The 26,242-nt window shown below is 31.6% G+C and overlaps 4 protein-coding genes across 7 annotated transcripts; 3 read left to right on the forward strand and 1 right to left on the reverse strand.

The window, feature by feature from the left end:
• The first annotated feature begins 1,167 nt into the window (after positions 1-1,167).
• On the forward strand, positions 1,168-3,679 carry LOC106754422 (ferredoxin). The gene is made up of 2 exons (XM_014636439.2): positions 1,168-1,271; positions 2,918-3,679. Exon 2 carries the CDS (start codon positions 2,925-2,927, stop codon positions 3,387-3,389), a length of 465 nt encoding a protein of 154 aa, XP_014491925.1. The 5' UTR covers positions 1,168-1,271; positions 2,918-2,924; the 3' UTR covers positions 3,390-3,679.
• A 5,566-nt stretch (positions 3,680-9,245) lies between these two features.
• LOC106755569 (glucan endo-1,3-beta-glucosidase 14) lies at positions 9,246-12,924 on the forward strand. The gene is made up of 4 exons (XM_014637743.2): positions 9,246-9,461; positions 9,830-10,857; positions 10,986-11,131; positions 12,834-12,924. The coding sequence occupies exons 1-3, from the start codon at positions 9,386-9,388 to the stop codon at positions 11,055-11,057; spliced, it is 1,176 nt and encodes a 391-aa protein (XP_014493229.1). The 5' UTR covers positions 9,246-9,385; the 3' UTR covers positions 11,058-11,131; positions 12,834-12,924.
• A 4,316-nt stretch (positions 12,925-17,240) lies between these two features.
• LOC106755835 (DNA polymerase epsilon subunit 3) lies at positions 17,241-19,100 on the forward strand. Its single transcript, XM_014638052.2, has 3 exons — positions 17,241-17,469; positions 17,721-17,839; positions 18,771-19,100. Exons 1-3 carry the CDS (start codon positions 17,312-17,314, stop codon positions 18,950-18,952), a joined length of 459 nt encoding a protein of 152 aa, XP_014493538.1. The 5' UTR covers positions 17,241-17,311; the 3' UTR covers positions 18,953-19,100.
• A 1,287-nt stretch (positions 19,101-20,387) lies between these two features.
• Positions 20,388-25,676, reverse strand: LOC106756310 (heterogeneous nuclear ribonucleoprotein Q). 4 transcript variants are annotated; one of them, XM_014638689.2, is made up of 10 exons: positions 25,422-25,676; positions 25,208-25,223; positions 24,222-24,701; positions 24,024-24,140; positions 23,731-23,871; positions 23,330-23,503; positions 21,539-21,746; positions 21,286-21,464; positions 20,891-20,976; positions 20,388-20,759 (listed from the first exon to the last, which is right to left on the reverse strand). In XM_014638689.2, the coding sequence occupies exons 3-10, from the start codon at positions 24,690-24,692 to the stop codon at positions 20,606-20,608; spliced, it is 1,530 nt and encodes a 509-aa protein (XP_014494175.1). In that variant the 5' UTR covers positions 24,693-24,701; positions 25,208-25,223; positions 25,422-25,676; the 3' UTR covers positions 20,388-20,605. The 4 variants fall into 4 exon arrangements, with proteins under 4 accessions (XP_014494175.1, XP_014494173.1, XP_014494172.1 ...); XM_014638687.2 differs by having other exon boundaries at positions 24,222-24,758; XM_014638686.2 differs by lacking the exon at positions 25,208-25,223.
• Between the last annotated feature and the right edge of the window lie 566 nt (positions 25,677-26,242).

Here is a 26,242-nt window from a genome sequence, read left to right on the forward strand (position 1 = left end):
AATAGGACGCACAAAACCTACAAACCATCAGACAGAGACGGTAGAAAATAACTCTTAGAGCTAGATTTGATAGAAAATATGAAGATAGAAATTCACTAGTAACATGTAACCAGTAATGTTGCATGCCCTAGGCTCTAGAAACAGCGAAAAAGAGGGAAAATTTTCTTACTAGTCCAAACGAAAATATAATCAGATCAGAAGGAAGCATGTTAGACGCTTGAGTACTTTCAAATCCAAAATTGAAGGCAGCGAATAAGAAATTTAGAGAGAAGGTAAAGATAACTTCGGACAAAAGAGTTTTTAGAGAGAAAGAGATTGAAAAATTAACAAATGAGTTATGACTTTTGAAAAATCCTCTTTAAGGTCAGGTTGTTCCTAATCTTATTAGTCTCACTGCCTCACATAAGACCCAATGACTTTTAAAATTCAGACTCTTATAATAACACTTATAATAGAAAACTAAACATAAATTTAATTATATTAATTAATTATTATACTTAAGATAGTAATTTTCCTATTATACTAGAAATAAAATAAAATATTAATTATTATTATTATAAACTAACTATTTACTATTTTTTTTATCACCATCCATAATTATTCGAAGAATTCCATAAAAAGAAATTGAAACTATATGAGACCTTAAACTCCACCTTACCATAATAGTAGAAATAGGCTAGGTTAAACACATACACTTTCACTTAACTTAAACCTATAAATCTATTTTTAATCCTTGTGTACACCTATTTAAACTATAAATTGAATGGATTGACTAAAAATAACTAATTTAATTTACATCATAATTTTTTAGTCTAGTTTAATTTATTTTATAGACTTTTTTATTTTAATTTGTACTTTTTTTTAATATTAATTTTTTGTATAAAATATTAATTTAAACTCTAGACCTAGACTAATTCATCACTTGAGATAGGAGATTGCACCTATCTATCCAATTAATGTACAAAATATTTAAGTGAAGAACACTTTGAATATGCTCAAATATTTAATGCATATCATATATATTAAAAACATATTTTAAATTTCTCAGCTTTTGTATTAATAATTTTAATTAGTCCTATCGTGATATAAAAAAATAAATTAAAAAGAGGAATTACTGTGTGTAAAACCGTGGGCGAGTAGCACCTAGAAGGGGCAAAAGAGTAATTGACTCACTTGGAACATTCTTCATAAACCCCAAAGACCCCTTCACTTTTTCTCTCGCCAACCACTTTGATTTCTCCGCGTTCATCATACACCATCTTCTCCACTCTGTAAGCCCTTTTCTTGTTCATCTCAATCTTCGTTTCTGTATTTTTTGGTTCTTATTCATTAGTTTTCCACAATACTGGTTGTTTTTCTTTTAAAAGCTGCAATTTGTTTGAATCAGTTATTCTCTTTTATCAATCTTTTGTAAGGGTTTTTTTTTTTTTTTTTTCCTCTCTTACCAGTTGTATAGATTTTGTATTTACAGCATATTCCATTATTTGTCGGATTCTTAGGAACATCGCTCTTGCTTGGTTTTTTGAAGAGAGCAAGAAAAAAATCATCCTTTTTTTCTTGAAAGACCTTCGGTAGAGTATGGGTTCAGTGTAACTAAGTGTTCGGTTGAATAATTGTGCATGTGTTGCTTTGCCCTTTTTTTCTTTGTGTTTTGCATTGTTGATTAGTTGGGGATTGGGATGGTAATCTAATAAGGAGGTTTTTAATGCAAAGACACAAACTTTTTTATTGTGGGTTAACTTTGTTTCTTTGACGTTCAGTAATGCATTCGAGTTTTGTTTCTGGAGTTTCTGGATTTGTCTTTTCGCATTTTATGCGTTTTTATGCTTTTTGTGCGATGGGTTTTTAAGAATATTGGGTTTGAGAGAGAATGAGGCCATTTAGTGGCTTGCATTTGTTGTAAATTGGAGCATCGAGTGAAGAGCAGAGTTACCATCCTGCTTCTTCTCATACTGCTCCATAAATCAAGAGCCTTTTGTATAGAACATGAATGGCATGGATTCTATTCTTTGTTAACTATTATGGCATAAATTCGATCAAACTTCAAAATGTTGAATTACTTCTACAATCTTCTGTAGGATTAACACACTTTTTCTCAATTACCTGTCTGCCTCTGACGTTGTTGTAATAGTTTTGTATTTACCTTCTCTGGTTTTGCAATGTGAAACAATTTAACATCCTGGCCTAGCTGAGGATGTGGAGTGTTCACTACGAACGGGTGGTCTTATCATCAAGGCACAAAGATGTTACTCTTCATTGCAATCATTTACTGAATGTTAAATGTCCTGGTTACTGCATTGCAATTTCTATCATAAAATAATATGAATAAATTGTCTGATGTTTATAGGAATAGTTGTTTCCAATGTTTGTTGGTGAGTATGTAGTGGAATCTGAAAGAGACATGAGGGGTGTGTCTCCTAAAAACTTAAGCTGATAAGTGAAGTGAATAAAATCGAAAGGTTACTTTGGGATATAAAATATAGTTAGTACGTTTTACTTCATTTCAATCAACATTGCTGATAACATACCCAAATCATACCTGCACTACACTGAATGCCCAAAGAACAGTGTTAAACTTTGGACATACCCATGTCGTATACCATTCCCCCTACCTGTGCAACATAGAGCAGCAATAACTGATATTGTGTATGCCATTTACATGTTAGGTGAAACATCATTCCCGTGTAAAAATTTTGGCCTACATACAGTTATAATCAAAGTAATTTTCTTCTTGTAGTTTTTTCTGAAGGGTATTGATTGATATATGATGAATGTATTTCCCAAGCAAGTAGATCCTTAACTTAATCCAATTGGATCGGATCTCAAGTGTTAAATTTGTATTCATCAATTTGTTCTACCTATCTGTAATTCTTTACTGCCATTGTTCTTTGTAATATAGATAATCACTTTTTTTCAGGCTAATCATGGCAACCTTGTCAAGTGTGAAGGTTTCCTCCCACTGCATGTTTCAAATTCCAAGCAAAAATCAATTCACTTTTGGCACCACAGTGAAGTGTCCTTCTCTTGGGTCTGTAAAGAGTGTTTCGAGAACTTTTGGCTTGAAGTCATCCTCTTCATTTAGAGTGACTGCCATGGCTTCTTACAAGATTAAGCTGATCGGCCCAGATGGAAAAGAGAACGAATTTGAAGCCTCAGATGATACTTACATCCTAGATGCAGCAGAGGATGCTGGAGTTGAACTTCCTTACTCGTGCCGTGCGGGAGCTTGCTCTACCTGTGCTGGGAAGATTGTTTCTGGTTCAGTGGATCAGTCTGATGGCTCATTCCTTGATGACAACCAAATGAAGGAAGGCTTTCTACTTACCTGTGTCTCCTATCCAACTGCAGACTGTGTAATTGAAACTCACAAGGAAGGAGAGCTCTACTGAACAAATTTGGGAACTGGGAATTCAAGGTAGACTTTGCAACTAGTTTTCTTGTTCTGATTTAGAATCAACATTTCTTCTGGGATTATTAGTGATTTGGGATAATGAATTTTTGTTTGTGCAAGCAAGCAACGTTATAAATAACTTTGTTTGGTATTTTAATGAGATTGTTTTATGTATAAGGGTTTGCATGTGTAATCCTTAAGGAGGTGCCGGATAATGTTTTTAAAATTTAAAGACTGTATGGGCGATCTAAAGTTTAGAACAAATAAAACAAAGAAATTTGGTCAGGAAGTCTAATATATTATGGTTCTAGAAATTAAGCTCTCCAGTTTTTGTTAGATCGATAGGCTGTGTTTAGCAAAAATAATTTGAAAAAAAAAAGGCTTTGATTTTTCGAATCAAGAACTTAAAAGCTTTTTATTCCCTTTCTTGAAATAGTTAATGTATATGGCAGGATATATTCGTTTATAAAAATCTAAATCTAAGTATATAAAAGAATTAAACTTCAAGCTAAAAATATTCCATGTCAGTTTATGTGAAATGTTGGTTAGCCACTGCAGTGACGCAATATCATAGCTGCCTTTGGTACATTGCACATAATAAGTAATGGATATCTGTCTTCCCGAAGGAGAAGTTTCCATGCATGATGACGTGTTCACAAAGATAAAATTCCATCATACACCCTGTGATTACTAACTGCACCTCACTATAACGCAAAAGACTCGTACACTTTTAATCTCGTTCTAGAAATATTGTTCCAGAGTATCCAGAAATCACCTTTGCTAAGGGTAAAATGGTCCTTTTGAAAAATTGAGGGGGTGCGTGAAGAAATTGTGGAGGTGCAGGAAGTAAACAACGATATCTTTATAAACATGGAAAGGCCCGAGTACAACGATTTGACCTTCTCCCCCAAAAATGGATTATAAAGAAGATAGTTTTTCAGTAATTTAGTTTCGTTCAAACATTTGTAATGTTTTTCTAGTTACATCCTTATTGATTAAAGCATTAAATTTTATAGAACAAATACATTAAATAAGTGTAAAATATAATGGTTAATGTTTTTCAATAGATGCAGTAAGCTAAAACATGTATAGTTTGTAAGGGTAGAAGCATAAATAATATAGAAAAATAAAAGAAATTGTAAGTAGTATCTATAAATTGGATGACATACATTGAAATCATGGTTTCAGGTGGTTTCTACCTTGTATTATTATTACTATGGTCCTATTAGGTGAGGACAAGTTGAAAATTTCAAAAGTTGTTTGGTACAATGAATATCAGAAGTAGGAACTGTTTGGTAGATGTTTTTCCGGTGATTGATGGTGGTTGTTTCTACCTCCACCAACCCTTCCTAATCAAAATCAAAATCACCTTTTTCTCTTTTTCTTCCCCCTAATCACATAAACAGACATGTTTTCAAGATGTATGCATGTTATATATGCAATTTTAATCTGTAAAGTCGGTTTAATAATTAAAAATGTGATGAAAAAAAAAAACCTATTTTCTTTAATACAGATTCAATTCATTTTCATTTTTATCATGTATATTAATAATTGATTTATTTTTACCACGATGTTGGAATGGACATTTTTCTATTCGGACAAGTTTTAAATAACAACTAATAATGAAGATAAAAATAATTACCCACTATATTTTTTACATTAATTTATAAATTAAAAATTATTGGTATTTAAAATAGTTTTTATTATAAATAAAAAATTATAATTATTTCATAAACTAAATTTTATCATGAACTATTAAGGTTCTGATTATTAAAAGAAATAGTATTTAAATTAGTCTTTAATTAATTAATGACCTATTTGAAAAGGTTTATTTTATGAAATTCACCTAAGAAAAATTTTAACATTACTCTAAAAAATATATATCAACCTTCATTAATTCAATCAAATCAATTGCATATACAAATAAACTTTCTACTTAAGTACATTATCTTTTGATTAGATCATACTACTTCACTTTTCATTCACTTTCTCTTTAGGTCACTCCAAATCAATCCTTTATTTCTTACAACCCAACCAAACAAAGCATTATACATGTACCATTCTCTTTCCTTACTAACGAATTTATTTCTTATTTCTTATTAGTAAGCAAAACAATGTTAAAATAAAAAGAAAAGAGATTACAAAGATGGATTTCAAGTAAATAAATATGAGGGTAATAATAAAAATTTATTAGCTAGCTTAAATGATTAAATTAAAAATTATCAAAATAATTTTAGGTATAAAAAAACTTTAGTCATATTTAGCAAGTTAATTAAAGTAAAAGTAATTTTTCACACCCACTCTAACTTTAAAACATGTTTGATTCAAAGATTTTATAACTTATTACATCTTATCTTATTTTAACTGAGTCACCTCATGCCCTATTATTTTTCAGATTTACACAAGTTTTCTTATAATGGTAAGACCTTATTAGACCCACACTTTAATAATTTTTTCTCATTCTAAATTTGTATAATTTTAAAAACTATTTTAGTTATTGTAATTAAATATTTGTTTTTCTTAAACTCAATATAAGTTACATAATACCTAAGTTTTAAATTTAAGATTCGTCCACAGTTATTATCATGACATTTAAATAATATAGTGGCATTGATATAGTCTTTGACAACTATAATCCATTGTAATGGCTAATAAATTCGAATTCTATTACACGACCGTTAGCACAAGTAGTACTTTAGAATTAAAAATGGATTTTTTTAATAAACATAGAATTTTACAAAAGTTCATATTAATTCAAACTTTAATAAGCATTAATATTTATTTTATTTAGGTAAAAAAATACATAAATATAAAAGTGAACATAATTAACCAAATTAAAATGAAGGGTTAAATAACTATATTATATTATATTAATATTGAATTATTTAATATAAAAGTTGAACCAAACCATTTTATAGTTTAATTTGAAAAACCTAAACTTCTAAATATGTTTTACTTAAAACTAATTTGTTGATGAAATATATAGTAACACATAAATACATAGCAGAAGGTCGAGACAGGCGACCAAGACCGAAAACAGAAAATCGAGATGAGCCGGCTTGAACGGAAGATCGAGATAAACTAACCTAGATAGAAAATCAAGAGGGTTAGCCTGAGCCAAAGGTGGTGATAGGTCGGTTCGGGTCGAAAGTCAAGATAGATTGGATTGGGCCAAAGGTTGAGATAGACCAAACCGGACCATGATCGAAATTTGACTAAATTTGGTCGTGATCGAAATTTGGTCAAACTCACCAAGTCATTCTCGATCAAGCCGAATTTGACCAAGTCGGCCTCGTCAAAATTTTGTCTAAATTTAACCTATTCAACTTCGGTTGAAGTTCGACTAAGTCGGCTTCTGCCAAGTTTTGGCTGAATTTAATTGATTCAGCCATGACCAAAATTTGGTCGAATTTGACCAAGTCAAACTCGATTGAAATTTGGTTGAATTTGATTGAGTCTGTCACGACCAAAATTTTGTTGAATTCGACAGTCTGTCTAGAAGATTAGACCAGGTCGATCCAATAAAATTTTTTCCGAATTTGATTGAGCTAACCACAATCAAAATTCGATCGAATTTGACCAAGAAAATCCGACTAAAATTTTTCCAAATTAAATCAAATCAACTTGGTTAAAATTCGACCGAATTAAACTAAGTCGAACCTAGTGAAAACTCGTTTGAGTAAAACAAATTTGCCTATTGAATGTTAATTTTTCTTTTTTTTTCAAGATTTAAAAAATAATAGCATAATTTATAGAACAAAATATAATTTAGTGTAGCGTAGCTTTGTAGAATAAAATAATTCAGTTTTCTTCATCTATTTTCAGTTTAACAATTTCGACAACCTACTATATATTTTTTTTATCATAACAGTTTTTAACCGTTAATACACTTTATTTTGCTTATTCCTACATTAGTATATCAACTATCAAATAATAAAGCATTAAACATCTAAAATTTTTAAAAATAAAAAGCAATTAAGATATAATTTTAGACTTTATTAATTAAGTTTATTTTCTCTAACTTTTCAATAACCTTTTGTAACATTATTGTTAACTTACCAAAATCTCTTATATTAAATAAACAAACAATATTTTAATATTTGAAATAAAAAAAATATATTTATATATGTATGTTTGCTTTGAAACAATTAAAAATACCTTTTATATAAACTTATATAACTTTAATTAATTAAAATTAATTATATTATATTTTACCGTAAATATAATAGAACCAAGAATTATTAATTATATTGTTAGTAATTTCTAAAAAAAAATAACTTATTGTTTACAATTGTAGGTTTTGTATAATGAATGAATTAGATCCGATTACGTAGATCGAAAGATCGGTTTTCAGATAACACCAAACACGTCCCACTTCGAAGGTATAATATCAGCGGCTTTCATGCAGCACCTTTTGCTCAACACGTGCGTTTCACTAAGATCCATGTAAACATTTTCATTTTAATATAAAACCATTAATTAACATTATTTCATATATTAATTAATTAATTAATCAATTAACATCTGGCCATTTTAGTGGCAGATTTAACGTTCAAAGTCTTGTGGCTTTGCTTTTCTTCCCAGTTTTTGTTTTCACTGTGACACTTTGATATCTTCAAAGTTAAAGAAAATCATTAACCTCAATAATTTATATAGATTTCCTAAAAATAAAATTAATTTACATCATATATGTGAAAAAAATCTCACGTTTTTTCTTTTTAATTTGAGTTAGATATAAATTCAATGACTAAAATAATACTATTAGATTTATTTGAATCTATTGTGTAATAATATTATATTATTCACAAATATTTATTCCATGTACGAAATGTGCATTTTTCTCGACTGAAAAGTGTGTTAAACATTCATATTGATTAACTATAAAATAATTTGTTATATAAGTGAGATAATACTCATCTTAAAATCTAATTGAATATTGAATAAGTGTTACAACATCATATCTCATACATAAAAGATAAAAATAAATGATTATTAAGGTTGTGTTGCTATCTCATCAGTTTGTGAGAGAATAGTTATAAAGAGTGATGCATGTTACTTTCTGATCATAGCTGTAGCCATGTGAGAAAGCATTTATTTTGTATGATGCAAGTCGCTATATATATATATATATATATATATATATATATATATATATATATATATATATATATATATATATATATATATATATATATGAAATAAAAGATATATTATAAATAAAGAAGAAAAATAAACACTAGCCTTCTAAGTTAATTTAATATACAAGCTTTTTGTAATTGGTAAAACATGTCATTCTTTAGGATACTAGTTACTTTATATCAAAGAAGGGTAAAATTGAATTAAGCTTTATTTGAATAAAAAATAATAATGATTGATTAAATTATTTGCACAATGATAAGTTATCATAATTTTTTTGACAATATTATACAAAAAAAATATATATCAAAATATCTTTTTCTAACTAATTAATATATGACTGGTCCACACTTTCAAAGAGCGGGACCCACACTTACAATGAGAAGCATGCTTCATCTACAGAGTTTCTATTTTTGTTTTATTTTATTTACTTTTTGTTGTTTTGCATTTCTTATCTTTCTTCACGTCATATCTGTTAACATCAATTTTTTTGTTACCTTTTTACACTATTCATACTTGTTTACAGAAAAAGAACAAGTAGTGTATTCAAATGCATGTTGTTTTTTGTTCTATTATCTATCTCAGTAACAGTATTCTGAGAATGATGTAAGAAAATTGCCAGCTATAATAGCATTGCTTTTGGAAACAGAACCCTGATTCTCATTTAACAATGATTAGTATGTGTATACATATATTTATATATGTATATATATATATATACGTGTGTGTGTGTGAGTGTATACTATATGAAAAGCTCTGATTCTCACATGTAATGAAAAGCTGTATCGGTGGCCAAGTGTTGCATTATCTCAGTTTCTGTGCCTAAAATTGTGGTGCTCTGAGCTGGGGTCCTTGGCCATGATGATGATCAGATCAGTAATAACAAGTTGTTCCTTCTTTGTATCAACGATTTTGTTTCTTCTCTCCATTTCGGGTTTGTTATCTGCTTTGTCTACTTGTGCTTGATCCCATTTGATTCCAGAAAAGTGGATGAAAAAGAAAAGAGAAGGAAAGAAAATAAAGTTTTGATATAGATAGTCTTATTCTATTCATATATTGGAAATGGAACATTCTATGTACTCTTCTTGGGTTGTTGTGATCAGAATAGCTTTATATGAGGAATCAACCATTGCTTTAGCCAATTCATTCTCTCAACTTGGAGTAGTGTCTATTCTCCACTTTGTTCAATGTTTTATCTGACTTAGAGAGCTTTGTCGATTCAATGTTTGATCATTTGTGCAAGTGAAACTGCATTAAGACTTTTAAGCTGATTTTTTTTCTCTCTTCCAAATGTGTTTACAGATTTGTTAGTGAAAATCCATGGCCTTGGTTTTGGAATCAACTACGGACAGATAGCCAACAATTTACCTCTTCCATCTCAAGTAGCTGTTCTTATAAAATCTTTGAATGTGAGTAGGATCAAACTGTATGATGCTGATCCAAATGTTTTGGTGGCCTTCTCAGAAACCAATGTGGAATTCGTTATAGGACTTGGGAATGAGTACCTAGAGAACATGACAAACCCTTCTAAAGCTCAAACTTGGATTCAGCAGCATGTCCAACCTTACTTCTCACAGACCAAAATCACTTGCATCACTGTGGGAAATGAGGTGTTCAATAGCAATGATACTCAGCTAATGTTGAACCTCCTTCCAGCAATGCAAACTGTGCATGATGCCCTTGTTAATCTTGGACTAGATCAGGAAGTTACTGTCACAACTGCTCATTCCTTCAACATATTATCCAATTCCTACCCTCCTTCATCTGGGGCTTTTAGGGAAGATCTTGCACAATATATCCAACCCCTTCTTGATTTTCATGCTCAAATCAACACACCTTTCCTAATCAATGCATACCCTTTCTTTACATACAAAGACAACCCAGATGTGGTTCCCTTAAACTATGTTCTTTTTCAGCCAAATCAAGGCACGGTTGATCCAAATACCAATTTGCACTATGACAACATGTTATATGCTCAAATTGATGCTGTCTATGCTGCCATCAAACAAATGGGGCATGATGACATTCAAGTGAGGATTTCTGAGACTGGTTGGCCTTCTAATGGTGACCCTGAAGAGGTTGGAGCTACTCCACAGAATGCAGAACTGTACAATAGTAACTTGCTCAAGAGGATAGAGCAGAAACAAGGCACTCCTGCAAAACCATCTGTTCCTATTGATATTTATGTTTTTGCACTTTTTAATGAGGATTTGAAACCCGGTCCAGCTTCAGAGAGAAACTATGGCCTTTACTATCCTAATGGTACTCCAGTTTACAACATTGGATTGAAGGGTTATCTTCCACAAATGCCTATGGCAGCTAAATCCAATGTAAGTATACACAGGATGGAACTTTAACTTACTACTGAAAATTTTCACCTATTTTTTTAATAACTGGCTGGTAGATTATATATTTTGATTGAGTAGTTCTAATGTATCTCCATCTTCTTAATCTGCAGATTTTGCCAGTCAATTTTTTTGTATGCATAGTTGTAAGCTTCATCTTTGCTTTGGAGCTTTCAAGATGGTGATCAGAAGAAGAGAAGTCTCATAAGAAAACAGAGGAATTTCCATACGTCATATCTTGTCATACAAAGCTATTAAGGTGAGAAAAATTTAATTTTTCATGTATTTTTCTTTTCCATTTGAATAATTTTCCTTGTATTTTATTTTCAAGGTAATTGGTACTGTTTCAGTATTTGTGGGATACATGAATACTGAAACCAAAAGTGAGTTAAAATGATATAAACATACAATGCAAGTATAGGGCTTTTGATATTTTTTTTCTCAAACCTTATACGTCATATTCTAGATATGAAGATTACTACTGAACATTTAATGGATTCATTCATTTATTCTAACATGTCAACAAATTAAAAATGACAGAAGAAGAAAAAAAATATGGTTGTGTGAGAAAATTTAGTCCAAGGCTTCTTCAAAGGAAAATTTATGTTGATGTCTTAACTTTCTAGTTACGTACAAATTAGAACAAAATAATTTAATGGAAAAGTTTTGGAACATTATTATAGAGGTTCTGTCAAAATATCAATTAAAGTAGAACTTGTCAAATGCAATCAAATTCATACATGTCACAAGTGGACTCTTGTGCCGACCTTAACCACCCCAAGAAAACCTTCATCACTCTTTGAATATTAAAATAAGATAATGAGTCTCCATCTTCCTTATCTCCCACTTGCAATCATGCATATGAATTTTTCTGTGAATGAAATTCTTCTTGTCTTCAGCTGAACAAAAGTCCAAATCAGTTGCATCAGATTAAAAAGAAAAGCCCTCAGAACCTCTTGTTAGAATTTCAAACCCCACAAGTTTTACCCATGGCTCTGATTTGTTAATCTTATCTCTCATATATCTCCCTTTTGTTCAAATAATTTCCATAATTTTTTCATAATCATACCTGCCATTTTTTCCCATGCCATGCACCTCTTTTCAATGATTGATGTATCAGATTTAAACCATTTAGTTCACTTATTATGAAACAAACAGTGAATGTGGAAAAAGTCTATTTTTTCAATATTTCAGATGCAGGATGTGGTGATATGTTAACTGACCAAAGATCAGAATATATATTCTTGAAAAAGAGATTAGACTAATGAAAAATACCTAACTGACTTGAAGTGGGAATAAACATTAAAAAGGTTAATTTTGCCTATATCTACTGGTGAAGTCATGTTCATGCTCATATGTGTTGTGTCAATTGTTTCAATGTCAAAAGACAGTGTTGGATAATTATGTGCTTGAGTATCAGATATGACTAAACAACTAAAAGCATTTTAGTGCTAAAATTTTCGATCAAGGAACCTGATCAAGAATTATTCTTGTTGCTTTTTCTGGACCAAAACCATGAGGAATATTTCACAACACTAGCTGCTAATAGCTTTTGGACATGAACATGACATGTTTCTGTCCCGAAAGTAAATTGTTGCATGCATTGGTTATAGCCTTATTGCTCCAAACCTGATAAGATAATTGACAGGTAAAACAAAAGCATCCACTGGAAAATTTCCATGTATACCAGAATTTCTGGTGCATTAAAAAGACCTATTTTTTCTGATATAGTATTATTGATAACAAAAAATATTGTTGCACCATGTTTCAAACAAAAGGTGAAAATAAAAAAAATGTGTACCTTTTAAGCATTATAAGTCTGAGATTTTCAAAACTGTGTTTATATATATATATTGTTAAAGCATTATGCTTTTTCTTTTTTCTCTTCAGATATTTTACTGCGTTGAATATTAATCTCTAAGTCAAATTATTTGCTTACATGTTATTGGTTTTTATTGCAGGGAGAAGGAAACTAAATCATCTCAACTTTCTTTTCATTTGTCCAAGGAAATGGAAGATACATCATTGTTAAAATCATTCATACACTTTTATCAAAAACCAAAATAAATCTCAGAAATTGGAGGTGTAAAAAAAGAGTATAGTGATTTTTGTAACAACTATTAGTTTATTTGTTAATTTTCAGAAAATAAGAGACTATAATGTACATGGATCCATTGAATAAAATATTGGATTTTGAGGTAGCCATTTAAACCAAGTAGTTAAACTAATTTTTTTGTTATCAATGATCACCAAAAACTACTCATTCTTTTGTTTCAACTAATCTGGGCACAGCCTGTTAGAAAAAAAATAATCTTTTAACCAATTAACTTAGTAAAAGTTATTTTAATTTAATTAGTAACATTCAATTTTAATTATTTGTATTAATTTTCTAAAATTACTGTTAAAATTATTGAGACTTAGTATAATTTTTTTTAATTTGTTTATAATTTTTTTTTACTAAATAATTATGACTCCTTGGCAATGTAACTCCGAAAAGATAGAAGACGATAATCTCAACTGTGAGATTATTGGATGTACAGTTTTCAATTAAAATCCAAGAAAAATGATGATTTATCTTTGAAATTACTTTTCCATTTGTCAAGTTCAGAACCAATGAAATAATGATTAATATTTTAAATCTTATTTTCGTTTCCACATATAACACCAATATTCAAATAGTGTTAATCACCACGTTGAAAATATTAGTGTGAATTTTTTTTCTCGGATAAATAAAAATCAATGTATTTAATTTTACTTTATTTTTTGATCAAAAGTTGAGTATTTCTATCATATAACTATAATATGATAAAATTTAATAAAAAGTTATAAACATTTTTTTTTATGTTTTGACAATTTTAATAATAATTTTAACTAATTTTATTATACTAACAATTTTCTAATTGTATTTTTTTATTAAGAAAAAATAAATGAGTGAAACTTATTTTTATTGTTATGCTAGTTTTACACTGATATTTTTTTCTACCTTGGAATAAATAATTTATCATTGCAACCATTTTTAAACATTATTGTCTTTATTTTATTTTTATTAAAACTTCTAATATCCTAAATTAATTTATTTGAAAATAAGCATTTTTAATAATAAATTTATTATTATTTTAATTAATGTATTTTATTTTAAATATTACATTATTTAATGCCATTAATTTCAGTAATCGTAAAGTCTTTGATTTAATCTTTCAGAATTCAATTTATAGTCATTCAGAAAGAAAGATGTGTGCATACTAATACTAAAACATGTGCTCTTATATTTGAAATATGTTATTTTAATATAATACTTTTAATATATAAGGTTTAAAACATGGAAAATGATAGGATGACTATTAAGTTTTGATAACTATTTTTTTTTCTGAGCTGTTTGTGGCAACTATAATTTAATTTTTGAATTAAATTTGTTTGCATTTTTTTTTTATTTTTCTTAGCTTTTTCGTTATCTATTGAGGTCAAAATCACTCATTCACCATGACAATTACCACAGATCATATTGTTCACAACGCCATACAAGCATAATCTATTAAACTACATTAACATTTGAGGAACACATGTGGCATCAGAGGCTGAATGTTTGTCTCAATAAAATAACAAAATTGAATTTTTGAACTCATTTCTATCTGAAAAACCACTGCATCATTCTCACGTTTCTCTCTTTTTGGATCAGCATACTCTCCTTTCATTCCAAAAAAAAAAAAAATCTAACCAACAAATTCTTGATCAGAAGCTTCCTAGACCATCTAGGCTTCAAAGGCGATATTCTTAATGTTCCTTTTTCTGTTACTGGTGAGCTTATTTCCCTTTTTCCATATACCTATTAAGCTGTGTACATACAATTCATCTTGTTGCATGTAACGATCTCTGCATTTTTCTCTCAAATTCTAGCTCCTATCATGTCCTAAAGACTAATTCTATCTCCAATTTGGGGATTTATAGGTGCTGTCAGTTTTTCTAGAGTGCCTTTGGATTTCCTCTTGAGTTTAGCTGCTGGAAATTTAAGGTAAGGGAAGCTAGGTTTAATTTTGGTTGGTAGAAATTAATTTGATTGTGTTTATACTGTTTAAAGGCTTTAAGTTGATGCATGTGTATTTTTTTTTTTGTGGTAACCGTTGGAATTGAAATGATGAATATATATACTTGAATGTGTGCTTTAAGTTACTGTGAACTATGTGATTTTGAATGATATGAATTTGGATTGGTATGAAAATAGGATGGTGTGTGAGTTGAATGTTTGGAAGTTGTGATTTCAAGTTATGTAGATTATTGGGGAATCAGTTCAGTTATTATAATGATAGAGTCACTTAGTTAAATCAAATATGACTTATTAGTAGCATCAAAATGGCCTGAAACACTTTCCAAATGGTAAATCTGAAATTGAATCTTTTAGTAACTGAAATTGAAACTTTAGATCCTAAATTGATGCATAATTACTAGAGATTGATGTTAGGAGTGTGTGTGAACCTTTAGACAAGTCTAATTCAACCTATACTTCGAAATTTGAGTGTTAGAAATTCACCAAATGGCCTAGAGTAAGTTTTGGGTGTGTGAGTTCCTCAAATCTGCAGAATTTCGCGCTGCAGATTATGCAGAGTCGCCTAGCGCACTCTGTGCGCTCTGTGAAGGGTTACTGGCAGGAAAAATTCGCACAGCGCACCACAGGGTGTGTGCTTAGCGAATTTTCTACGACAGATTGAGTGTTTTTAATGTTTTTGACGTTTTGGGGGTTCCGGACATCCGTTTTGGATGTTCTTTAAGTCATTCTGGGGGTTTTTGACCCTTCCGGATTCATTGGTGAGGGTCTCCAAGCTTTTTAAATTAAGCAAGTGCTGGTAATAAAATGCTATAAAGAAATTTGTATTAATAAATGATGTTTCTGCGAAAGTATGTAATGTCTGAGTATGTATGAATTATATATGATCTGTATAGATTCAAATGACAATGTATGATCATGTATAAGTGTATGAACGTTGAAAATCATGAGTTGTGTTTCAAATTTAAAAGTATGATTAATGGACGTAATTCCATGATCCTCAAGGGAGATTACATGGTGGTACCCTGTAGTTGTTGTGATTGACTGTATGAATGGCCAGAGTTCGAGATGGGGTTTATCCTGACATTCTAATGACCATCCATGCTCAATTAGAGAGTGATGAGTCATGTGGTGAGAATAGCAGGAGGTCCTAGTAATAGGTGCTACGTGGAGGCCTATTATTCGGTAAAGGGCTTACACTTGTGTGTGGTCGGGTGAAACCCCTTGGCAATGGCTTTGCAAAGCAATAGGGCCACAACAAGTGCACAAACCCCTGGAACTCGACATTTCATACTAGTCCGGATGGTCAAATCACGTGGTTGGTCATTAGTATCAACAAAATGTGTTCGGTCTTAGTCTGTATTGTGTTATGGTTTTTGCATGTTGTGTGTGTGATTGTATAACATGATAGTTAATTCCATTTAATGTATAATATAATAAAATGTATATTTTCTTGCTTGTATGCATACTGTTAAGTGTTAAGTATATGTTAGTTAAAATTTGGACTTATCTTGCATGCTTTTCAACCTAGTTTACCCTTGCAATTGTGTGTGTTGTATGTGCTTGCCTTCCTCCTTGCGATGATCATCCAATCCTTTGGATGTGAGCAGTAGCTGATGATGTTCCACCGGAGCACGCATTAGAGAACGAAGAAGACCCGATCCCTAGTTCTTAGGACTTCTACTAGTCCAGTTTAGATAACTTATTTATTTTGAAAAACTTTCAGCTTTTATTTCAACCTGATTTGTATTTTGGGAATATTTTCTACACATCCTTAGATCTTCAGGTTCTGTGCATTTTGGAAGACTCTTAGGATTTCATTTAAGTTTTAAATTTCCTCTATATTTCGGATAATTGTACCCATTAATATTACCATTTTTATACTCTTAATTGCTTTCTTTTATCATGAGTTGAGACATTCTAGTATATACACATAATATATTTTGGAATGTTACATGTTCAAACATTGTTCATTAGTCTAATTTGTTATTAACTTAAATGACATTATAAAAAAACTAAAATAAACATAAATTATAAAATTTGGAACCAAGATCAAACAAAATAAAAAAAAATAAAATATTTAAGTATAAATTTAAAGACAAGAAATTTTGTTTGTGTATAAGTAGATATATTTTTTACTTAACTTAATTTCATACACAGATATCTTTCCTCAAAACTTTTAATTATTGTTTTATTTTATATTCATATACAAATATATAAATTTTCTGATATTTTATCTTATTTGTGTGCATTAAATATAAATTTAATTTAATAATTACAATTTATCACCATGCCACTTATTGCATGGGAAAAAAATTGAAAGTGGCGGGAAAAGAGGTGTAACTAGATAACCCTAACCCTAAATTCCTCCCAATTCCCAATTCCTATTCGAAGAACAGAATGGCTGAGGCGGAGGAGCTGCCCCGGTCTATCGTGCGCCGTGTTGTGAAGGATAAACTGTCCCGATGCTCTGAAGAAGGAGAAATTTCTGTCAGCAAAGATGGTCTTCTCGCATTCTCAGAAAGCGGTAGGATCTTCATCCACTACCTTTCCGCCACGTAAGGCCTCGAAACCCTTCCCCCTAATTAATTTCACTAAAAATTATCAATTTTGATGTTCGAATCCCTTCTCCCCTACTTAGAAAACTTAGGATTCGAATTAGATGATTGATAAATATATTATTTGAACAGTGGAAGAAAGTAAAAATGAAAAAAAAAAGATAGAAAAAGCAGAACAATGATGGAAGTTTTTATGGAACGATATGGTATGAATGTGTGTGACCTTAGCTGATGTGATGGGTGTGGTTTAGGGCTAATGACATATGTAAGGAGTCAAAGAGACAGATTGTCAGTGCTGAAGATGTTTTCAAAGCTCTTGAAGAAACTGAGTTCTCTGAGTTTGTTCGCCCTCTAAAAGCTTCCCTTGAAGGTAAATTACTTTTAGTCTCTTAAAATGTTTTGGTTTGTTAACACCAAAGATCAGGTTCTACTAGCTGTGATTCTCTTTTTGGAACTTGTCAAATTCTTGTGAAATTACCTTGTTTTAAAAGTCAGAACTTTTGACATAACGAGATACTCAGAGGAGCAAATTGGACTAGCAGTTTGAAGATCGTATGATCACTTAAAATCATGGCTAATATTCACTTCTTTCAATCACTCATAATGAAAATCCTCTCACTTGATATGTTCTCTCTCTATGGGGAGAGAGGAGCCATATGAGAGATATATGAGTTAATCTCAATTATATGTCCAACTTGGACATTCTTCTTATTCTAATTTGTTTGACTCCTTTATTGAAATTAAGTATTTTTCATTTTATCAGCTTCAACATATAATCCTGACTTGTTAACTAGTTTGTTAACTAGTCTACTGGAAAGTAATAGGTTCCAAGATATGAAGTGGAGCCTGAGGATTAGTTACTTTTAGTGCATGTTTGGTCGTGTATTGTCTAGTTAACTGTGGATACATATTCACTTTCAAATTGAAGCTCCTCTAAATAGTTTTAATTTTTTTTTTCACATTTGAAACCAAAAGCTATTATAGATATGAAGTATAGTGGAAAAGATTTGGTTCAAAAATATTAGGAGGTCTGTTATTTTATTCATAAATAAGTACATATATACAGCGGGAGACTAGAAGAGGGATTGTACATTTGAAACATACAAGACAATGTTTTGCATTAGTAATTTCTAATAAGATTATGTCATTTATTTTTCATATTGGAAATACCTTATGTATGTAGTTTTATATTTGTATTGATTTTACTAATGATTGCACTTGACAGAATGTTAGTTTTGGAAGAGGTAATTTTATGTGCTTGTGTATTTGTAGCCTAATACTTTTTCTTCGTTGCTTAGCAGAGTTTAGAAAGAAGAATGTTGAAAAGAAAGCGGCAGTGTCAAAGGGAAAGGGAGATGAGCAGAGAAAGAAAAGAAAATTGGAAGTTGAGTCATCTGACAAAGGTGAGGCTTCCATTAACGATGAGTCACCTGATAAAGCGGAGGATTCTGATAAAAGTGAGGGCGAGGAGGATGATGAATAAGACCAATTATTTAGTGGGATGAAGGCAACGGCATTATGTTCTGACTTAACAAGAGCTTTAAAGTTTGTATGTTGATAATGTGTATGACCCCTTATCAGTTGGATGCTACTTAATTGGTATTATTAATATAGCTTTTTGATTCAGTAAATCACTCACCTCACATTCTTGATGACAGGAACATTTTACGCAAGAAAGGATACTAAATATTTATGAGTTACATTCTTTCACAATTGGAAACTGCACAAAATTGCAGGATGATCTCAAGAAAGCTTATATTTTATCATTATTTACAATGTTTTGAAAACTTAAATCATAAATGTGAATCTTTGAAAAAGAGAAGATGTATAATTTTGTGATCTTTAATAAATTTTAATCAATAATACTTGTTTTGGATCAAAGTTAGTGTAAGTTTAAATCAGATAGTTTAAGTGTATATATTTGTACTATCTTTTATTTATAGGTAGGATAATGATACTTTAACAATATTTTTTTGACAATATTTTAATATTATCTAAGTGTCATTTTGTAATTGGTTCAAAATTACTTAGGCCTTGTTCATTTGAGTGGATTTGAGGGAGAGTAATTGAGTGGATTTGAGAGGATTTGAAGGTAATTTTTTTTGTTGTTTATTTGAGTGAATTTGGAGGTTAAAGAGACTGGATTTGGAAGTAAAGTTTGTGAGAATTAGTGTAAGATTTAATTTATATGGTAGATTAAAAAAATTTACTTCCAAATTCATATTCGTTTACCTCCAAATTCACTCAAATAAAGAGCAAAAAAAATTACTTTCAAATCCTCTCAAATTCACTCAATTACTCTCCCTCAAATCCACTCAAGAGAACAAGACCTTAACAATCAATAATAATAATCATAAAAGTCAACATGGATTAATCACAAAATGATATATAGATGATGTTAAAATGTTAAAAAAATGTTGTTAGTATCATTATCGGTATTATGGTTGCAGACTAAGCAAGAATGAAACCTCTTTGGATATGTTAAGGTAGGAAATGTTAGAAAACTGATTTTGTTAAATAAATGATTAGTTTTAACAACTGAATATATTTTTTTTTTAAAACATTATCACCAATACCTGATACTAGCTGTTTTCGTCTAGATTATGTATTTACTGGGCTTGTGCAAGTTGACTGCATTTGGTTATTATGAATATAAGGATTAAGAAAATTATCCCTACTACAATTTTAACTGAGTTATTGGAATGCCATGACCGGAGTTCTAATATATATTCTAGAAGGTGTACATAATTTTAATTGTAACAATTTTGTATTTCAAATATAATGGGTCCATGCAAGCGAATATCAAAGAATAAATGCATGAAAAATTAAATCAGTGGGCTGTTACAAGAGATTATGGCAGTTGAAGGAATACCATTGGCTTTTACTCTGATAAAAATACACAGAAAGAACTGCATCAATTTTTTTTTTTCGTTCAAAAAAGTCTTTAATTATCAACACAGGAAGAATCCAAATTCATTCAACTTACACATTAAACGCCTTGACATCAAGATTTAATCTACACTAAATAAATATTTAATTAAAAAATATAGCACATTTTGATGCAATAAATGAGCTTTATAAAGCCCCAAGTACATTTGAGAAAAGGAAGTGCTATTATCTATCTATATCAAGACCGCTAATATGGGCGGTATCTGCGCCCTTGACCACCATCATTATTGTGCCTTCCCTTACCAGAACTGCCAGCATTCCTATTGCCACCCCCACTGCCACCGCTCCGACCACCTCTATGATGTGAGGATGGGGCTTGTGGTTGCATTCCTGGTTGTTGCCTGCGTAATTAAATAAATTCTCAGGCCCTGGATTCGGACAATTAGGTGTTGCATTCTTCCATTGGAATTTCATACAAAACATCATAACGATATAACTAGCTAAATACACTTAGAGCAACAATTCTACTTACAAGACATATCCAATTCGTCCATCAGCCAAAAGCATGGGCATCATGGCCATTCCGGCGGGAGCTTGACCTCCTCCATATAGCAAGGGCTGCAGCAGATACAACTCCAGCCATCAGAATCTCATTAATAGATAGTAGATGTGATAATGGATCAATGGCACATATATAGTACAGAGAAAACCTTGTATGTAAATACACTTCGGGTAGCATATGCTGCTTAGATATTAACATGCATGATTTCAAACGTGATTTAAAATATATTAAACATCTTTAAATGCAATGCGATAAGGATTTAGTGATGTCTGTTAACAAAAAAATGCAGATCATAATATAGTGACGTTAGATCTGGAAAGAAGCTAAAGATAACTAATAGAAAAAACAAATGAAAAAAATGTCACCTGTGCAAGACCTGGAGCAGGATATCCCCCACCAAGTGCACCATAGGCACCCCCAACCAAACCATAACCGACATGTTGTGGATAGCTTGGAAGCAATCCTGGTCCCGGTTTCTGTGTGTTTGACCCTCCAGACTTTTGATCAGACTGTGGCTTTGCCAAAGAGCACTCTAAAACTTGACCTGAAACAAAACAAAGCTAATGAATATTGACAAACATTTACAAAACAAGCACAAAAGGTTGGACAATACGCTACCTTCTAATTCATATCTTTCAGTGTTTTTCAGTGCTTTCATAGCATTTGACCTCTCTGCAAAATGTACAAAGCCAATTCGGTTCTTTTCCTGTCCAGACTTTGCTGGTGGAAGAACCACCTTTGTTATCTTCCCATGACGTTCAAAAAGCTTCTTCAACTGTTCTTGAGTCACATTCTTCGGCAGGTTCTTCACATATACTGCCTTCACCTATATCGTATGATAGAATATTAGTCACTCATAAGTTATAACAATGAATGTAGTAAAGCATTTAATACTTAATTAGCTCTTGCACTCAATGTACTAAGTTATAATAGACTATGTGCAGTTCCTGTAAAGCTAAAAACACTGTTTCAACATCCATTGGCATAAATAGCTCATGTTAGGATATTAGTCAACTATAGTTTTAAAAGTAGTGAGTAGTGATAAATTAATTTGTCCATGACTAGTTCTTGTACGTATTATTCAATGCACCCACGACATATAAAGAAAGATGGACTGAACCAAAGAAAACAACTATTTTACCCCAAACAAAAATTACTCTTTTTCATCAAAGTACCAAAGCAGTAAGATCCTCCATGACCATAATCTATCACCATTCTGCTACCAAGTTCATAAAACCTGAAACTCATCTCCCATGATGCCCCAGTCCAATTACTCTCTTCCTGTTGGCAGTGCACCAATTTTGGTAGATCTGGCAGTGGACAAGTCAGCAGCATACATGAGATCCAAAGATCACCCAACTTTGATGGTCCAAGTCAGTCTGAGGGGTTGACAGTGGAGGGTTGACCAGACAGCATGAAACCCAAACCTCCATGGCTGCCACCTGTTCCATCCCTTCTGATCCAGCATTGCGTGCTATCCACAAGGACAACCACTGCACTGTCCTAGGGAAATTTTCTGTTGAAGATGGTCTCTTTAACCCAAATTTCCACTCTTTCCATTGGCTGACCAAGATCTTGAATCTTGACTATTTCAGTATCTGTTTCTCACTAGTTTTGCTTCATTTTTGCCTCTCCTCACAATAATGATTGTGGATCTTGATCATTTAACCTTATTCTTTATTTTTGTTATCTGGCTGTAATGGTTGTTTGTTGAATTCCAACAACCTTCCTCTTCTTGATCTTCAAAACTTTGGAATCTAAAGGTGATAGAACACCAATTGGTGAACCAACATGCTGAACATGAAATCACAAACAATGCAGCAACAACTTGCTGTCCGAAAGACATCCTACAGAGTATTATTCTCAGCAAACAAACTGCAAATACCCCCTTTGCCTAATTACACACTCTACTACTACTAAATAACTGCCATCAATTATTCTCTACGAATAACTGTCATCACAGTAGTATCTAATTCTAATAAAGAACTGCTGACGCAAGGTGAGTTATTTTCTAGCACATATTATAATAATACACCATTAATCCTTAATTTCTACCCATAACTGCCAACATGACGGATATTATTACACTAACACCTAACAGTCAGTACATGACTGCTCATACTATTATCAGTTCCCGTTAAAAGGTGGTTGTTGTCCTCAATCGCTATCACCTTTAATAACACCATTTTATCCTCCATTTCTTTCCCAATAAGCAAACCTTAACTTCCATCTCTCCAGCAATACAAACTAGTTTTCACTAATGGAAATCTGAAATTCATAATATAACAAATATCCTTCAAGGGTTTATCCTAATGTACTGATAAGTCAGCTAAAAAATTTCTCATGACTTTAACCATAACTATCAATTATCAACCAAGCTTAAGAGAAGGAAGACATGTGAGTATAAACCTGAGATGCAGCAGACGAATCAGCATTTTTAGGATCAGCCCAGCTCACTGTTGGAGCATTCTCCCCTAGCTTAAATGTTGGGCTCATCATCTTTAGCTTAGAATACTCAGCACAAGCATTATTATAATAGTCAATAAAAGCAAAGCCACGATTGTTATTGGTGTTCTTCATATCCTGAAACAAAGGATTGAACAAACTGAAATATAAGAGCAATTAAATAAAAAAAAAAAAAAAACACAATGCTAACTCTTGTGTACATGTAGCTGGGCATAATGCAAAAGCAGTATAACAAAGCTTGCAAAGCATGACTTTCATGATGATTTAGGAATGACTAGAACAAAAATCCCTAGACACTAATTTAATTTGGAAATGGAAAGCACAGCACAACAGAAAAGTCATACCTTGACTAGTTCCACACCGGTAACTCCAGGTCCAATCTCAGATACAATCTTTCTCAGATCTTCCATACCCCAGCTTCTAGGAACATTGCCAATAAAAAGACGGTGTTTGGCTTGAGATGTAGAACATTTTATTTTTTTACCCTTAAAGAATTAATCATTAAAACAGTTAGGAACTACAAAGTATCTGCATAAAGCATCTGCAGTGTTTGTAATACTAGTGTAGCAATAACAAAGCAACAAACTTACAAGGAATATCAGTTATGAATGCTTAATGACTGAGATTAACATATTACCTTAAATTCAGTATTATTCAGCTCTTCAATAGCTTTAGAAGCCAACTCCAAACTTCTAAATGTCACAAAAGCGAATCCCTTGTTCTCGCTGGAATGCTTTCCCTTCATTACTCGAACCTATTTTCCTCAAAATTCAAGTTAGGGGATGACATTATATGTAAGCATAAGCACAATACAGCAACAATGGCACAGACTTACCTCTGCAACTTCCCCAATACGCTCGCAAAAAGATTTCAAATCCTCATTTGAGACATCATGAGGAATGCCACCAATGTATACTTCAGACCCATGAGGAGGAAGAGCAAGGAGTTCGGCATGTTTTTTCTTCTCGTCCTCATCTTCCACCTTTGCTTCATCACTGCTATGGTTTTGCATGGCATCCTCTTCATCCACTTCTTCAATCTCTTCTTCCTCTTCTTCTTCCTCCTCTTCCTCTTCTTCCTCTTCTTCTACCTCTACCTCCTCTGGGTCCTCCTCCTCTTCTTCTACCTCCTCTTCTATCTCTTCCACTTCCACTTCTTCTTCTACTTCTTCATACTCAATTTCTTCTTCCATTGTTTCCTCTGGATCATTTTCCTCCTCAAAATCAACCTTCTCATCAGATTCAACTGGCTTCTCAGAGTCAGATGGCTTAGCAGCTGATGAAGAATTTGCTTTTCCCCGAGGCATCTTATGAAACTAATGAAACAAGCTCGTGAGGCAACTGTGAAGAAGGCACAGAGGCCAGAAGAAATCCTGGGAAGAAGTATACACATATCGAAAGGAGGAAACAAAAAGAAAGGCCAAACAAGGGGTCGCAGCGAATGAATCTCAGTGGAAGCCGTGCAATGAGACAAGAGTTACAAGACTTATACGGCCGCAACGCGATAGACTTTTATTAAAGGGTCAATGACTACATAATTATCACAATAAAAGAGACTAACGAAGGCGGAGAAAGGAAACGAGAACAATAGGCATGTTGGCGAGCACAAGCTCTTATGTTACACAAAGCCAAACGAGGGTCAATGAAAATCCAGATTTACAGGAACAACATGAAATGTAAATATGAAAATTTTCCACTCAAATGCAAGGTGATGAACAAACAATTAGGCATCAAAGGAACGAGAAGGCAGAACAGAACAAAAAGGAGAATTATGAAGTGTCCAATCTCAGAAAAATAATAGCAGTTTCCAAACAAAACGTACCAATCTGTGCCCCTTCCTGCCACAAATTTACAGATACATACTAAGATAGGGTTTCAATTATACAGTTCTACCAGCTAATCACTAATATAACCTAAACCACAACACATCAAATTTCACATAAATCCCTAATCGAATATAATAACAAATATTTTACAAAATCTCTGTCCAACTTGCCTCTGCACAGAGTTTCAGAGCGAGAGAGGAAGGAGAGTACCTTAAGGTAAGTTGCCGAAATTGGAGTACAACGTTGTCCAAATGGATCGAAAATTTAGGGTGCGAAAACGAATTTATTGCAAACTTCGGAGAAGAGCTTTTAAATTGGATAGATACGAATTACGAACCCTAGAGAGTGCTTTGTCACTGAAGTTTGCAAAACGGGAACTGTGATGGCGCCGTTAATTAGAGTTTTGGATTTTTCTTGTTTGCGAAATAACGGTATGCTACAAGCCGTTTCCGATTTTCCGTCTGAAGGCTTCGGGAAACGGAGGACAAGTATGAGTACATTTGTTTAAGGGTATTGTGGTAAATGGGACCTTTAGATTTTTAAAGGTCAACAAAATAAAAGACTTGTATTATTTAATATTATAATTCATTCCATAATAATATTTTTCAATTACAATTATATCTATGTTTTTAATTTTTAAATTTTTATACAAAATTAAAATTTATTTTTGTTTAATACATTGATATATTTGATAATTAAATTTTAAAATAAATAAATATAATTATTTTAATCGTATTAAATCATTTTTAATGTGTCAATAATATTTCATATTATCATTTAATTTTTTTAATAAATGATTATATTTATTTATTTTTTAAATTTAGAAATTGTATCTATGATGTAGAGACAGAAAGGTCAATGATAAAAATCGTTCGATCTATTCACTAATGTATCTTATGATGTAAAGACCGAACAATCAATGATTAAAACTGTTCGTTTTATTAATTATTGTAATGATGGTCAACCAGCTCAAATCATTTTTATTGGTATTGGGCCCTAATTGGGCCTATAGCGTTAGTCAGTTACTTCAA

The sequence above is a fragment of the Vigna radiata genome, chromosome 2 (assembly GCF_000741045.1).
Source record: "Vigna radiata var. radiata cultivar VC1973A chromosome 2, Vradiata_ver6, whole genome shotgun sequence".
Taxonomy (NCBI): Eukaryota; Viridiplantae; Streptophyta; class Magnoliopsida; order Fabales; family Fabaceae; genus Vigna; species Vigna radiata.